The sequence below is a fragment of the Acomys minous genome (genome assembly GCF_964271855.1).
Source record: "Acomys minous genome assembly, chromosome: 2".
In the NCBI taxonomy this organism is placed as follows: domain Eukaryota; kingdom Metazoa; phylum Chordata; class Mammalia; order Rodentia; family Muridae; genus Acomys; species Acomys minous.
The window spans coordinates 101,727,477-101,742,171 of NC_140484.1; the positions used below are offsets into that span (position 1 = coordinate 101,727,477).

General features: G+C 43.6%; 1 protein-coding gene across 1 annotated transcript in view; it reads left to right on the forward strand.

The window, feature by feature from the left end:
• Positions 1 to 14,695, forward strand: part of TARS3 (threonyl-tRNA synthetase 3) — a 54,498-nt gene that overhangs the window by 14,686 nt on the left and 25,117 nt on the right. Inside the window, exons 8-11 of the mRNA XM_084772907.1 lie at positions 51 to 129; positions 1,595 to 1,741; positions 2,582 to 2,680; positions 13,668 to 13,834. Of these exons, the coding sequence (XP_084629033.1) occupies positions 51 to 129; positions 1,595 to 1,741; positions 2,582 to 2,680; positions 13,668 to 13,834 (492 nt within the window). The remainder of the gene's footprint in view (positions 1 to 50; positions 130 to 1,594; positions 1,742 to 2,581; positions 2,681 to 13,667; positions 13,835 to 14,695) is intronic.

Genomic DNA, 14,695 nt, shown 5'->3' on the forward strand with positions numbered 1-14,695 from the left:
TTCAAAAATCTGTAATTATGTCTGGATATGTCTTAAATCTCTCATTATAGGTGTGGTCCATTAATTGACCTTTGTAAAGGCCCTCATGTAAGACACACTGGAAAAATTAAAGCCATAAAACTTTTCAAGGTAAGGTTTCTGTTTTTGTTTTTAATTTATAAAAACAGCAAACAAGGGTACTAGATAAGGAATTTCACTCATGTTTTCTACAGTCTGAACATGATAGTACTTTAAAACATTTCATTTTTATTTCACTAAAAGTAATATATTTTAGAATCATGATAATTAAAACACTAAGTGGCTTTTGATAATTATTTATCCTTATTCTAAATACTATAATACATATCTTTTGTATGGCCATTTCTTAAGATTTATATTTATTGTGTGTGTGTGTGTGTGTGTGTGTGTGTGTGTGTGTGTGTGTGTGTATGTGTGTGTGTGTGTGTGTGTGCGCACGGGCGCGGGCGCACCCGCATCCCTACAGAGGCCAGGAGTGTCACATCCCTTGAAGTCACCACTTGATATGGGGGCTAGGAACAGACCTCAAATCCTCTGCAAGAGCAGCAAATGCTCTTAACTACTGAGCCATCCTTTTAACTTTCCGTATAGTTCTTAAGTATAGTGTTCCTTACTTAGATATTCCCCTGTATTCACAAGTTTCACATACATGGATTTAATCAACTACCAGATAAAAATATATAAAAAAACAAATTGTGCCTATGCTGAGCATGCATAGACTTTGCCCACGTGGGGGGTTGGGAACGGTGGTGGTGTGGGGCAATGGCAGTGGTGCCATTATTTTCTAAACAGTACATTGCAACAACTACATACATAGCATCAATTTCGCATTAGGTACTCCAGAGATGGCTTAAAGGGTGCAGGAGGCTTGTACAGATTATGTGCAAATATACCATTTCATATAAGAGATTTAAGAGGCTGTGCGTTTAGATGTCTGTTGAAGAACAAGGACTGTGGATTTCTTGAATTGCCCAATGAGAACAAGAAATCTTTCTGCATATAGAATATGACCCACAAAAAAAAAAGTAAAAAAAAAAAAAAAAAAAAAAAAGAATGTGACCCACAGGCAAAAGAGAAAAGCAACAGGAGTAGGAACGCCTTGCTGGCAGTCATAAGGAGCAGGGCTGACTTTGAAGCCCTGGCCTTTCTCGACCTTTGTTTTCTCGAGGTTTTCCTTTCCGCCCATTGATGCTTGTCAGTCACCACAGGGCGCCGGCTAGAGAGGCTGGCACTCCCATGAACCTGTGGTGGCTCTGGCTTGGTGATCAAAGCTGCTCCTCAATCTTCCTTCTTCCTGTTCCCTGCCAGGCTCGCTCTGGAATCCACAGCAGACTCTTTACGTGGTTTGGTGATCAGTACTGTCATTTGGATGGGAAGTTTTTTGTTAGACTCATTTTAAGACTCTTCCAAACACTACAAAGAACTCTCTAACTGAGCATTATGGCTGTTATGATAGAAAACTGCATACACGTTGAAAAGTGGTATTACTGATATAGGGTTTGTGTGTGTGTGTGTGTGTGTGTGTGTGTGTGTGTGTGTGTGTGTGTGTTTTAACCAATATCTTGTTGGTGTCTAGAATTCCTCAACGTATTGGGAAGGCAATCCTGAGATGGAAACACTGCAGAGGATCTATGGGATAGCCTTTCCTGACAGCAGAATGATGAAAGACTGGGAGAAGTTCCAAGAGGAAGCCAAGAGCCGGGACCATAGGAAAATCGGGAAGGTACGCCCATGCATCACCACACAGACACGCCTTCATTGTCCATGACTGCATCTCGCAGAACAAAATTTTAAGAGTAATGTTTCTTCTCCTCTCGTGTTTTATTCCATTGGCACTCACTGCCGGCTGCTGAGTTTCTTCTATGCCCACACTCCGAATTCATGCCTTCTAACCGGCTTCCTTCCTCTTTCTTTTGTTAGAGATTTAAAAGCTTTTATGAGAGTTTATTTTTATCATGATATAAAAATAAAGTTATTTTTTTTAATGCTCATACTTGGTGATGTGCTGTGTATTTAGGAGGCAACAGTATGTGGACATAGAGAATAAAAATTGAAAATAGGTGGACCTAGGGCTTTGTTCTCCATCCTGCCAGGCTTGAGCTATGTCAAATGAGGGCCACGTCTGTCCACATCTGTCCTTCGAGCTGTTGGCAGGGCTGCTAAGAGACACACCTAAGAGACACAAGGCATGCTCTCAGGGGGCGACACCATAAGAAGGGTCACATCACTTGGAGCCTGCCCTCGCATCTTGTCAGGTGACCACGTGATGCTTGTATTCTAAATGCATGAAGAGCACTTAGTCAATTAGCTATGGATTTACCCTAAAAAAATTAGTAGTGAATAACACAAGATTACAGAAAAGCCAAGTTCAAGGCTAAGCAATCATAAACATATAATTATCTTCCATGCACTATCATATATGCATATATATCTGGATAGATACTTTGGGATGTCTAACAATAGATGATAGGAGGATAAAATAACATTTTATGATTGTCATATCAGGTATGATAAACATTAAGCAAGAGATGAAATTTGAAATACAATCATTGTTTCAATCTAGGAACAAGAACTTTTCTTCTTCCATGATCTGAGCCCTGGAAGCTGTTTTTTCCTCCCAAGAGGAGCCTTCATTTACAACACACTTACGGACTTCATCCGAGTAAGTTAGTTCTTAAAGTATTTTATTCTTACTCATCTGCATTCTGCACCTTACTAACTTTGCTCATAAATAATGTGCTATGTATTTCATAAAATGCAGGCATTGTCCTCACTCTCTGAGGACGAGGCACGCTAATGAGCTGCTGAGTGCAGAGCTCCTGTGGCAGAGAATGCTGCTCTGAGGGGCTCTGCTTCTCAAAGTGCCTAATGCCCGCTGCCTTCTGCTCACTGCCGGGTAACTACCAGTAACCCGACATCTCCAGGAGTGGGACGTGGTTGTGTCTGACACCCAGTGGTTTAGTGTATTTAGTGTTGCAGGGTTAGGCCTCTGAAGATACCATTCAGAGGCAGGTCATCTGGACTGCTGGAACTGACTTTCCAGTCTTGTCCCGTTTAGCCATTCCTATAACAGTTACAGCGGCAATGTGTGGTGTGGTGTTTCAGTCAACAGCCGACCACAAATCTATGGTGATCCCTTAAGAGTGTGTTGTCCAGACTGCAGCGAGCAGCCTTACGGTCCCATGGGATTTGCTTCTCGTTGTTTTATTAGCTTGTGTGAGGGGGCTCTGATGTTCCCATCATCAAGCTGCCCCTCAGTGAGTTTCTCAGATTAAGCCATCAGTAAGTAAGGTACGCTGTGGCTGTCTGCGGCCTGATTTCTGTGTGCTGATCGCTGATACACTCAGACCCTCTCCAGTGACCACTGCGCTGCCTCCAGCTTATTTGCAGAGGCTCTAATTAGCTCAGTAAATCTTTTCCTTCATGCCTATCCCCTCACCCCAGACTTACCTTCATGCTTATATTCTTGTGACCTCGTGTCTTACTCAGCACCATCTCCTCCTGTCTGGCTTTACCCTGGTCACTCTCTTCGTGTCTCAGATTCTGAAATCTTTTCGGAGCGCCTCTTCCTTGTGCTCATTTCTCCCTAACTCTCAGAGGATTGCTTTCTTCGGAGCTTTCTGAGAAAAGGTGCATTCATGGAATGTGCTGGGTCTTTTCGGTGGCTACTCCTCTCACTTCTCTTCCTTCCCCTCTTGAGCTGTACGTCTGGGGACCTCTGTGGAGTAGCACGCAGCCTGCGGCCACTGCGAGGCAGTGGAGCAGGGCCAGGGAATGAGGCCTGAAGCGTCACTGATGGTTCTGGAGACTGGTGGGTGACAGTGACCGCTCACTGCTGCTGCCTTGACGTCAGCACAGCCCTGGTACCGGAAATGCACTGAATGGACTGTGGAGAGTAAACAGAAAGCCTTTATGGTGGCCTTAAAGGGCTCTCTTATCTTTTATAGATGCAAGACAGACATGGCCGATGATCAGGCCAAGCCTGACTGTGTGGGTGGCTGCATTGGAAAGCATTTAAATATACAACCCCAGTGGTCTCTAATGCTAAGGTAAGGGCTGAGCCCCTTAAATTCCCAGACACCCTTGTATGACATAATTGATCTTATGATGCTTAAAAGAACATCCAGTGAACTCAGCTACTTTTTTATGTTTGTTTCTCACTTGCTGTTTCCCCCCCCCCCCCCCGAGACAAGGTTTCCCTGTGTAGCCCTGGTTATCCTGGAACTCATTATGTAGACCAGGCTGGCCTCAAACTCACAGAGATCCGCCTGCCTCTGCTTCCCGAGTGCTGGGATTAAAGGCATGCACCACCATGCTCAGCCACTTGCTTTTTTAAAAAGGGGGCTCATGTAGCCCAGGCTAACCTTGAGCTTTCTATGTCTCAAAGGATGGCTGAATTCTTGATTTTCCTGCCCCACTGGCCAAGTGCCGAGGTTACAGCAAGTGCTACCATACCCAGAAACTCCTCTGCCAATATGGAAAATGATTATTCAGTGTCCTGATTTGTTTGTTTGTTTTTGTCAACTTGACACAAGCTGGGATGATCTAGAAAGAGGGAACCTCCACTGAGGAAATGCCTCCATCAGATTGGCCTGTAGGCAAGTCTGGGGGTGTTTTCTTAACTGATGACTGAAGTGGGAGGGTCCAGCTCACTGTGGGCGGTACCATCCCTGGGCAGGTGGTCCTGGGTTCTCTAAGAAAGCAGGCTGATCCTGATGGAGCCATGAGTAGTAAGCCCCTCCAAGGGCTCGACTTCATACCTCCAGGTTCTTGCCTTGAGTTCCTGCCCTAACTTGCCTTGGTGATGCAGTGTGACCGAAGAGTTATAAGATGAAGCTAACTCTTTCCTCCCTAAGCTGCTTTTGGTCACGGTCTGATGAGATCAGTGTAGTTTGATTTCATCCTGTTAGAAGGACTTGGTTCTCTGTGCCTCCGTTTGAGAGGCTGATGGGTCTGTGTCTCTTGTCAGCTCCAAAAGACTGGAAGAAAGGCGTCTCTGCCCCTCTCCTGTGTTCTGTCACTAGGGAGTAAACTATTCCAAGTTTTGTCTGGTTGACACACTGCTGAGTGTTCAGTCAGATCTGGTCCAAGTGCAGATGAGGCTCCTTGATGGCAGGTACATTCCCTCTTTATCCTCAGACCTGTGAGCAGAAGATCAGACACCTCCTGGCAGCCTCCCTCTTTCCCCACATAATGAAAAGATGATGGAGGGCAAGGATTTGGTAGACAGTTCCTCTCAGAGAGGGCTGGGGACGGTAGGAAGTACTTGATGGTGACCAGGCTGTAGAAATTCTGATGTCTACAGTTGTCCCTGCCCCTAACTGGTTGTCCCTGTGCTGCTCTCTGTCAACATCGATTAGCTTTTCCTTGCCTGAAACTTCTTGGTGGGACCACACAGCACTTGTTTTGTTTTGATGTTGAATCTCTGAGATTCAGCCAAGCTGTGGTGTTATGATAGGGGTTGGAGGTGTTATTTCGGGCACTCCTTTTTGTGGGTCCAATCCATGATAATCCATTCTCCTGTAGATATTTAGGTCACTTCCAGTTTAGAGATGCTATACACAGTCCACCATGACTTGTGTGTCTGTCTGTACACACACACACACACACACACACACACACACACACACACCTGCCCACTTTTGGTAAATAGAAATCACAAGAAAGTTGTTTGGACTGAGCTTCTATACTAGACTAAGTCAAAATGGAGTCAGCCATGCTAAAGTTCATCGCTAATGAGGGCCTGCTGTTTACCTCACATTCAGAGAGATTGGGGTCAGAGAGAGAATAGACAAATTCCTTGAACACACCATTTTCTATTGGCATAATAGTGACATTTCCCTCTGTTCATTTTTAAATGAAGTACTATAAAATAGCCAAGGTTGCCTCATCACTTGTTTTCTGTCTCCTATTCCTCCTGGTGAGGAAAATAGCTTTGTAATGAGCAGTTCACTTCTGGCCTTTGTTTCCTTCATTAGTCTTTCTCTGTTCTTGAAGCCTGGTGCCTTTGCTTGAGGTGTCAGGGCACTTGCCCTTTTTAAGATAATAAAGTGTGGTTCCATTCTGGAATAGAAAGTAAAACCAGTTAATATAACTAAATTACTATAATTTGTCCTTTGATAATCTCTAAAAAATAGAACTACTAGCTTGTGAGTATTTTTATTTATTGTAAATTTATTTTGACTCACATTCTTACTACATTCACATTTGCCTCAGACTTGCAATCTTCTTGCCTCAGTTTCCCATTTCTGAATATTAAAGATGCATACCACTATACCCTGATAAAACTTGTGTTTCTTCCATACTTTCCTCCTTTGTGTACCTGGGGTGGGTCATAGAAATTGAATGAAGTACTTAATTTATTTTGAGACAAGGTGCCTTTATGTTGAGCTTGGTTTTGTAATAGAAAGATCTCCCATGTTCATGGCTTATGGTAGAGTTGATATTGTAAAAAAAAATCCTACCAAAAGTAACCTATATATTTATTTCAATCCCAGTTAAAGTTGGTATTCTTCAAAGAAATAGAAAAACAATTTTAAAATTCACATGAAAGCACAAATGACACCAGATAGCCAGAGCAATCTTTAACCAAGAGAATCATGGTGCTAAGACATTACCATACCTGACTTCAGTGTGTACTACAAAGCCACAGCAGTGATCATGATAAAAACATGATTGCTTGGCATAATGGCACATGCCACTTGGGAGACAGATGCAGGGATCCTTGTGAATTTGAGGCCAGCCTGGTCTACATAATGAGATCTTGTCTCAAACAAACAAGCAAGCAAAAAAACCTAGCCTGGTCCTGGCATACCCACAAAAAATAGACACAAAAATCAATAGACTTGAACAACCCCACCAGTTACAGTCCATGCAAAGATGCCACAAATACATAGTGGAGAAAAGCTAACTTCTTCAACAAAGACAGGTAAAACTGGCTGTCTGTATGTAGAAACAGGAAACTATATCCCCATCTCTCACCCCACACAAAACTCAACTCCAAATGGGCCACAGACCTCAACATAAAACCTGAAACTTCTAGAAGAGAAGCTAGGGCCTGGGGTGCAGCGGACATGTAGGCATAAGCCAGGAGTTCCCAATGGGACCCCATTCACTCAGGAAATAAGGTTGGCAACTGACCAATGATGTCTCGTGAAACTGAACAGCTTCTGTATAGTGGCGAAAGTAGTTCAGTCACGTGAAGAGGCATTTGACAGAATGAGAGAAAATCTCTGCCAGCTACTGTCTTGGTTTGGGTTTTATTGCTGTGAAGAGACACCATGACCACAGCAACTCTTATAGTGGAAAACATTTAACTACAGTTGGCCTACAGTTTCAGAGGTTGATTAGTCCGTTATCGTCACGGCGGGAAGCATGGCGGCACACAGGCAGCCATGGTGCTGGGGGAGGAGCTGAGAGCTCTGCATCTTGATTCCCATGCAGCAAGGAGGCTGTGTGCCACACTGGAGTTAGCCTCAGCATAGGAGACCTCAAGGCTCAACCCCACAGTGACACACTTCCCCCAGGAAGGCCACACCTCCTAGTAGTGCCACTCCCCACGGGCCAAGCATTCAAACACACATAGCTATGGGGCCATACCTATTTAAGCCAGCAGAACTACTTTCTTGTTCTGTTTTATTTTTTTATTTGTTTGGTTGGTTGGTTTTTTTGCTTTTGTTTGTGCCCTGTACATTCCAGGCTATCTGGTCCTCAAGCTCTGGGCCAGTTCTCCAGTCTCCACCTCCAAACTTGCTCTAAGAATGCTGGGATTACAGATACTCACTACTGCCTCCAGCTTTTAAAAAAAAAAAAAAAGATGGGCTTTGGAAGTCAAACAGAGGTCAGCGGGCTTGTCTGGCAGGGGCTTTTACTCACTGAGCCATCTTGTCAGCAAGTAGCTAACATAATAAAACCAATGGCCTCCTCTGGCTATGTAACATAATGTAACCTGTCAACCAATTCCTCTCCTGGCTGTTTATCAAAGAGAAAGGGAAGGTATTTCTGCACAGTGTGCGCTGGGGGTGTTCTCAGCTTTTTCTTACAGTGACAGAAAGTCACCAGCTTGTGAAAGGCTGGGCGTCATGTTTGTCCAGCAGACCACTCTTCAGCTAAAAGGAACAAGGTACTGACACTAGGTGAGAAAGTCATCTCCAAATGTTATTGAATTATATGCTTGAGACTGGTGAACTTTCTTGCATGTAAGTTGTGCTTCAGTAAGGTTGTTTTGTGATAAAATATACTTAGCATCAGTATTGACAAGTTAGACATTTTAAGCTTACTGCCATCACCAGCCAACACCAGAATTCTTTTCCTCTTATACAGCTTAAATGCTTTAGGGTTTAGTCATGATCCCAAATTGAAATTATGTACCCATTGTACACTAACAGTGCTCTTCCCTCACCAGTGCCTGGCACCACTCTGCTTTCTGCCGTTCCTCAGAAGTATAACCAAAGGATATTTGACCTCTTCCAGACTCTTTAAAAGTCTGTTTTATCACTGATACAGGCAAACCAGCTCTCATATGCTGACATTTACTTAGTATCTTTTCTTAAAATTTTCCTCCTGTTTCTGATTCTTTACCTAAACTATATCTTTTGTAAGAGGAATAATGTGCAATTCACACCCCTGCATTTGCCTACCTCTGCCTGTTTTCCTGTACTCTCCTCTGTGAGTCACTGTTTGGGAGAAGGCGTGCACGGGGACAGATTCTCAGCAATGACAGGTTGCCTCTTGGACTATCACCCACCCAATAGCAATAGCCTTTGGCTTGATGGCAAGCCCGTGTCTGCCCAGGTGAGGGCAGGGAGATAGGGACATGCAGTGGCAAGTACAGCAGGCCTCTGTGGAAGCAGTGTGGACAGGGCCTGTTCCCTCCCAGGCAGAGCTGTGATTCTGTGAAAGATCATGCAGGCAGCCACATGGATTGAGTGGGCAGACATTTTCAGACCCAAGGGAAACTCCAAAGCTCTGAGGTAAGATGACTTCTGCTTGTAGTAAGTAAAGGTGAGGCGCCTTTGTTTCCGTTGGCCACCAACTATGTAGCCAACAGTCATGCATAAACAGTGATGCGCTGTCTCCTCTGTACACTTCTTCTCCCTTGCATCTTGGAATCTACCCACCCACAGCCTCTTCCTTTACCCGTCTTACCTTTTAAAAAAATAATTTTATTTTAAAATGCCATGCAACGAAGTGTACACTTTTTTGATAGCATGCAAAACTGTGTTACCACCACAACAATTAGGCTATAGAACAGTTTCGCCATCTCCAGCCATTCCCTCTGGCTACCCATTCTGAGCTGAGCCCACCCCCTACCTCCTCAATCTTAGGCAAACTCGTTGGATTCATTCTCTGTCCATAAACTTCAGTGTATAAGTGGGATTATAACTGATTGACCTTTTGGAAGTGACTTACTTTGCTTACGGTATCTGCCTAGGTTTTCCAGTTGCCGAATGGGATGCCACAGTTCAGACGCCGCACAGCATACCTATCTTCTTCCCAGTTGAAGGCTGTTTGGACATTTGTTTTCAGTTGTTGGCAATTGTAAATAGTTTGAGATATATATATATATATATATACACACACATGAATAGGTTTTTGTATGCGCATAGGTTGTCATTTTACTTTAGCAAAAATATCTAGAAGGGTCACTTCAGGGTCTCGTGGCACGTTATCCCGAACTTGAGAAGAAAACACTGCACAGATTTCCATTCTTAGTGGTTATTGTTTTTGCATCCTTCCAGCAATGCATGAGGTTCCCGTTATGAATCCTGTCAGCCATGAGTTTTGAATTCCCAGAGCTGTCAGACTCGTTGAGGCATCACTAGGGACCTTATGGGGAGAAGAAGCTCAGCTCATCGGACTAGCTCAGCTGGAGACTATGGGTACTTTTTCCTCTTAGACTCAGTGGAATCCTTTGCAGACGTGTCAAGTCTCAGGATGCTTCCTTTCCATGAAGAGAGGGTCCTGGGGGATGCACTCAGTGGTTTAGCTAAAAAGAGTCTAGAGAAGGGAATAGTGATGGGGAGTCTGTCTAGTCTAGGGGAACTAAAGAGGGAGGGTGGAGCACACAAGGATGTCCCCCGGGGGGAGGGGGGAGTCACTTCATCCTCACTGTTAGATCTGAAGAGGAAAAGGGTCAAGCAGTTATACCCAGAGAGCTGAAAGCCACAAAATAGAACTTAAGAAGAGAACAGCATCAGGACCAGGGGAACTCAAGGCAGAGCAGGAGTAGAGAAGGAGACCAAGAACCCTTCCTCTGCTGTTCTTGGAATCTTTAGCACTTCTCATTGGTCAAACCCAGCCAGAAGTCAGACGAGACGTATTAGGCAGGATTTGCCAGAGAAATAAGACCAATTGGATACATAGATACATAGAGGAGGAAGCTCACTGTGTGGACTTGCTATTGAGAGAGGTAATGATGGGAACTGGAGTCCAAGGACAGAAGACTGACCTATCCCAGCTCTGTGGGCAGTCAAGGGCCAAAGGAAGCAAATGACTCTTCCTTCACATTTCTGTCCTTTTCATGTGTTCAGTGGGTTAAATGCAGCCCATCCACGTTCTACTGAATCAGTCTACTCACTCCACTGTTAGTCTCATCCAGAAACACTTCCTTTGATGCACCTCAAAGTAGCATTTCTTCAACTAGCATTTCTTCAACGGTATTGATTCTTAGGAGCCACTGAGATGTTTTTGAGTTATTAAGTCACTAGGTGCATGGAGAGAGAGAGAGAGAGAGAGAGAGAGAGAGAGAGAGAGAGAGAGAGAGAGAGAGAGAGAGATGACTGGAAATTGTTGCTTCAGAAAGCAAATAAATGTGCTTCTCTGCTCAAGAGTCAGTTTTCAAGATTCTGCAGGAGACCAGATGGAGGTGCACCCTGCTGGATCACGGCTGTGCTGATGTGCTGGAGAGTTTATTTCAACTTGACATAGGCTAAGTCGTCTGAGGGGAGGGAAGCTCTCAATTAAGAAAATGCTTCTATAGGATGGGTTTGTAGGCAAGCCCATAGGACAGTTTCTTAATTAGTGGTTGATGGGGGAGAGCCCATTGCACAGTGGGTGGTACCACCCTGGGCTGGTGCTACTGGGTTCTATAGGAAAACAGGCTGAGCAAGCCATGTTGAGTGAGCCAGTAAACAGCACCCCTCCATGGCCTCTGCATCAGCTCCTGCCTCCAGGTTCCTGCCCTGTTTGAGTTCCTGTCCTGACTTCCTTCAGTGATGGACTCCAATGTAGAAGTGTAAGCCAAATAAGACCTTTCCTCCACAACTTGCTTTTGGTCAAGGTGTTTCATCACAGCAACAGAAACCCTAACTAGGACAGCTGGGCCATGGGTACTGCTTGCTCCTTCCTAGTGCTTGCCTTGCTTTGCTTTTGAGAAGTTGGTAGCATAGTGTCTAACATTTTTTCGCTTAACTTTCCCTTTTGAAAAGTTCAAATCTGTAGGAAAAAGTGCAGTCAACATTCATATTGCTTTCATCGGGGTCTATCAGCTGGTTGAATTTTGAATTTGCTCTACCAATATGTGATTATATTTTATATGTTTTATAATATATAGAGATACATATGTGTGTGTGTGTTTTATATTGAAAATGTAGTATCTATTGACTTCCAGGCATGGTGGGGGCATTCTGGGAGGCCAAGGCAAGGAAGACTGAGTTTGAGGACCAGTCAGGGCTACATCATGAAGCCCTGTCTAAACAACATCAATAAAAGATCCATCCATAAAAACTATGGTATCTCCTGATGCTTTGTTTCCTAGAAAAATGTTTTGTGTGGCAATAACAAAGTCCTAGAGATTTAGAGGCTTATAAATAATAAAAATTCATTTCTCCCAGTCCAAGGGTTAGAAGACCCAGATCAAGGTCCCCACACAGTCAGTCTGTTGAGGGCCTGCTCTTAGTTGCAGACTGCCTCCTTCCTCAGGCTGTAAGACAGAAAGACACCGAGTCCCTTCCGTAGGGTCTCTGGTCCTTTAGAACCTTCATGCCCAAGCCGCTGCCCGAGACCTCACCTCTCAATGCCATCTTTTAGAGTTAAGGTTTCTGCTTGTGAGTTTGGGCTGTGAACATAAAACTTTATTCAGGAGCAGTCTGACACAATTTCTAAGCACCCTAATAAAATATTAATATCTCATGTGAGTGTGTTCAGAATGGATAACTTTTTTTTTTAACCATCTCCTTAGCTCAGCTTCAGAAGAGCTCTCTAATGAACACAGTACACACGTGTGTATACACACACAATTCCAGGATCATTCTGAGGGTACAGGATTGTCTGTCATAATCACCAAATAATTTAGCACCATTTATATGGCATATATCTTTGTTGAGAATTTTTAGTTTAGACAGACATGGAGAGTGTGGGCAAAAACCTTACTGGGTAGCTGACATCTAGGTCCACTGTCCTACCAGGAAAACTCTCTGCTGAAATGCGCCAGGGACAGCTCTTTCCGCTGTAAAAGTAATTGCTGTAGTAGTAGTAGTAGTTGTTGTTGTTGTTGTTGTTGTAGTTGATTTGTGAGAAACACTTTTTAGCTTGTTTGAAGTATGGTGGTCTAGATTTGTGTCATGTGTTCATTATATTATTTACAAATGATTTAAGAGTATCTAAGGAAACTGATATGTTGAATTTTTAAAAAATAGAAATAAACATTTAAAAATACTTGTGGAGTTCTTCTCCCTTATCCCCATGGAGTTTATGAAGGAATCTGCTAATAGGTGGGAGAAACTGCTGTGGCTTCGTAGACACTCACTACTTAATGTGTTGCAAATTAAATGTCTCAGTTTTCTTTCTACTTAAAACTAAGTGGGTCAAAGCTGTAATATGGGACATGGTATTCAGACTTACACATTATAAAATTATTAGGTCTTTTAAATCATAGGAGAAAAGGTGCTATGGTTTGTTTAGAACATAGAACTTTTTTGAAGTTTTTAGTCATGGTGAAATGAGATACTAGGTATATCGACTTTCAGGTACTAAGTTTTAAAGCATTGAAACATTTGTGTCTATACTGCTTGTATCCGTTTGGATTTTTTCTATAAGATACCTGAAACAGTTTAAAAGGGGAGGGATTCATTTAGGCTTCCAGCATCAGAGGTGTCATCCACTGTTGGTTGGCTCTACTCTTTGGGGACTTGCTGAGGCAGGGATGATAGAAGGCCTTGGAGGAGCAAAGCCATTCATCTCCTGACAGCCAGGAACAGGAAGAGAGAGATGCAGCCTCCAAGGAGATGCTCCAGGGATCTACTTCCTCTGAACGTTTCCAGCACCTCCCAACAGTGCCATCAAATTAGAAACCCAAGAGTGAGTTAACCCACTGCTGAAGTCAGAGCTCTCACAGCCCAGTCGTCTCTCAGTGCCTGAGTCCACTGGCTGTGAACCAAACCAAACATATGGGCCTCACAGGGGAAACCTCATACCCAAAGGGGAACCCGGTGCTGTTTTGTGAAATAGACTAGTGAGAAGTTTGCTGTGAGCATGCAACCTTTTTGTTCAAAATCCACAGAACTGCCACCCTAAGCCTGCCATGTGACCCCGAGGAAACACGAGCTAATAGAAGACATGATCTTAAGTTTTAAAATAGTTGCTCATAGTATTTCTCTGTGTGGAGTTGTTCTTGGATGGTTTTCACATCAACCACGTTTGTCTTCAAGGAGGAATACCACAAGCGTAACTTCACAGAAGTGCTGTCCCCTAACATATACAACAGCAAACTCTGGGAGACGTCGGGCCATTGGCAGCATTACAGCAACAACATGTTCACCTTTGAGGTTGAAAAGGACACCTTTGCCCTCAAACCCATGAACTGCCCAGGGCACTGGTGAGTATTGCACATGAAGGGGCCCAGCACGTACACAGCACTGTCATTAGAGTCCTGAACTGTCCCATGAACTGTCCACGGCACTGCTTTGCTTTTTTAATTTATTTTTTAAGTGATTTCTTGTAATGGAGAGAATGAAGGCTGTTCATCACTTTTACTGTGTTATTTAATTCTGGAGAATGTCACCACGTTACTTAATTTTAGAGAATAGAGCTCCTTTTTAAAATATGGCCGGCCTCTGGCAGGCATGGAATGCTAGCTGGGAACTCTCACTTTCTGTGCTTCTCAGGATAAGAGTGCGCATTGATTTTATAGATCACTATATTTGTCTTCCTAATTATACTTCAAATACACATGCTTATAGGCTATTTAATTCTCATATACTATTTGGATGACCATAATAAGATCTACAAAGTCCTGATCAGTGGATGATTCTAGAAGGTACCTTTTCCTCCACATTTCAATATCTCTGAACTGTGATACATTTTAGAATTGGTGGTATGTTAATATTATATCACAGTATAGCCCAAAAGTTAAGATGGCTTTCTGGGTAAAGTGCCTGCTGTGCAAGAGTAAGAACGTGCGCTTGCACCCCTGTTTGTGTCCCCAGTATCAGCATAAAAAGTTACCCATAGTGACACATGTCTGTTGTGATATCAGTGCTTTGGGACAGCGAGGGGCAGTTGCTGGCCGTCCAGTCAGACCAGTCAGTGAGATAAACAGTAAATGAGGTGGCGTGTGATAAAAGAGAGCACCCAACACTCCCAGCCTCCACAGGTAACCGATGGGCATATGTACCCCCACACACGTGTGCACACATACCACACATACACACAAAAACATTGTGTTATTTCTTAGTGG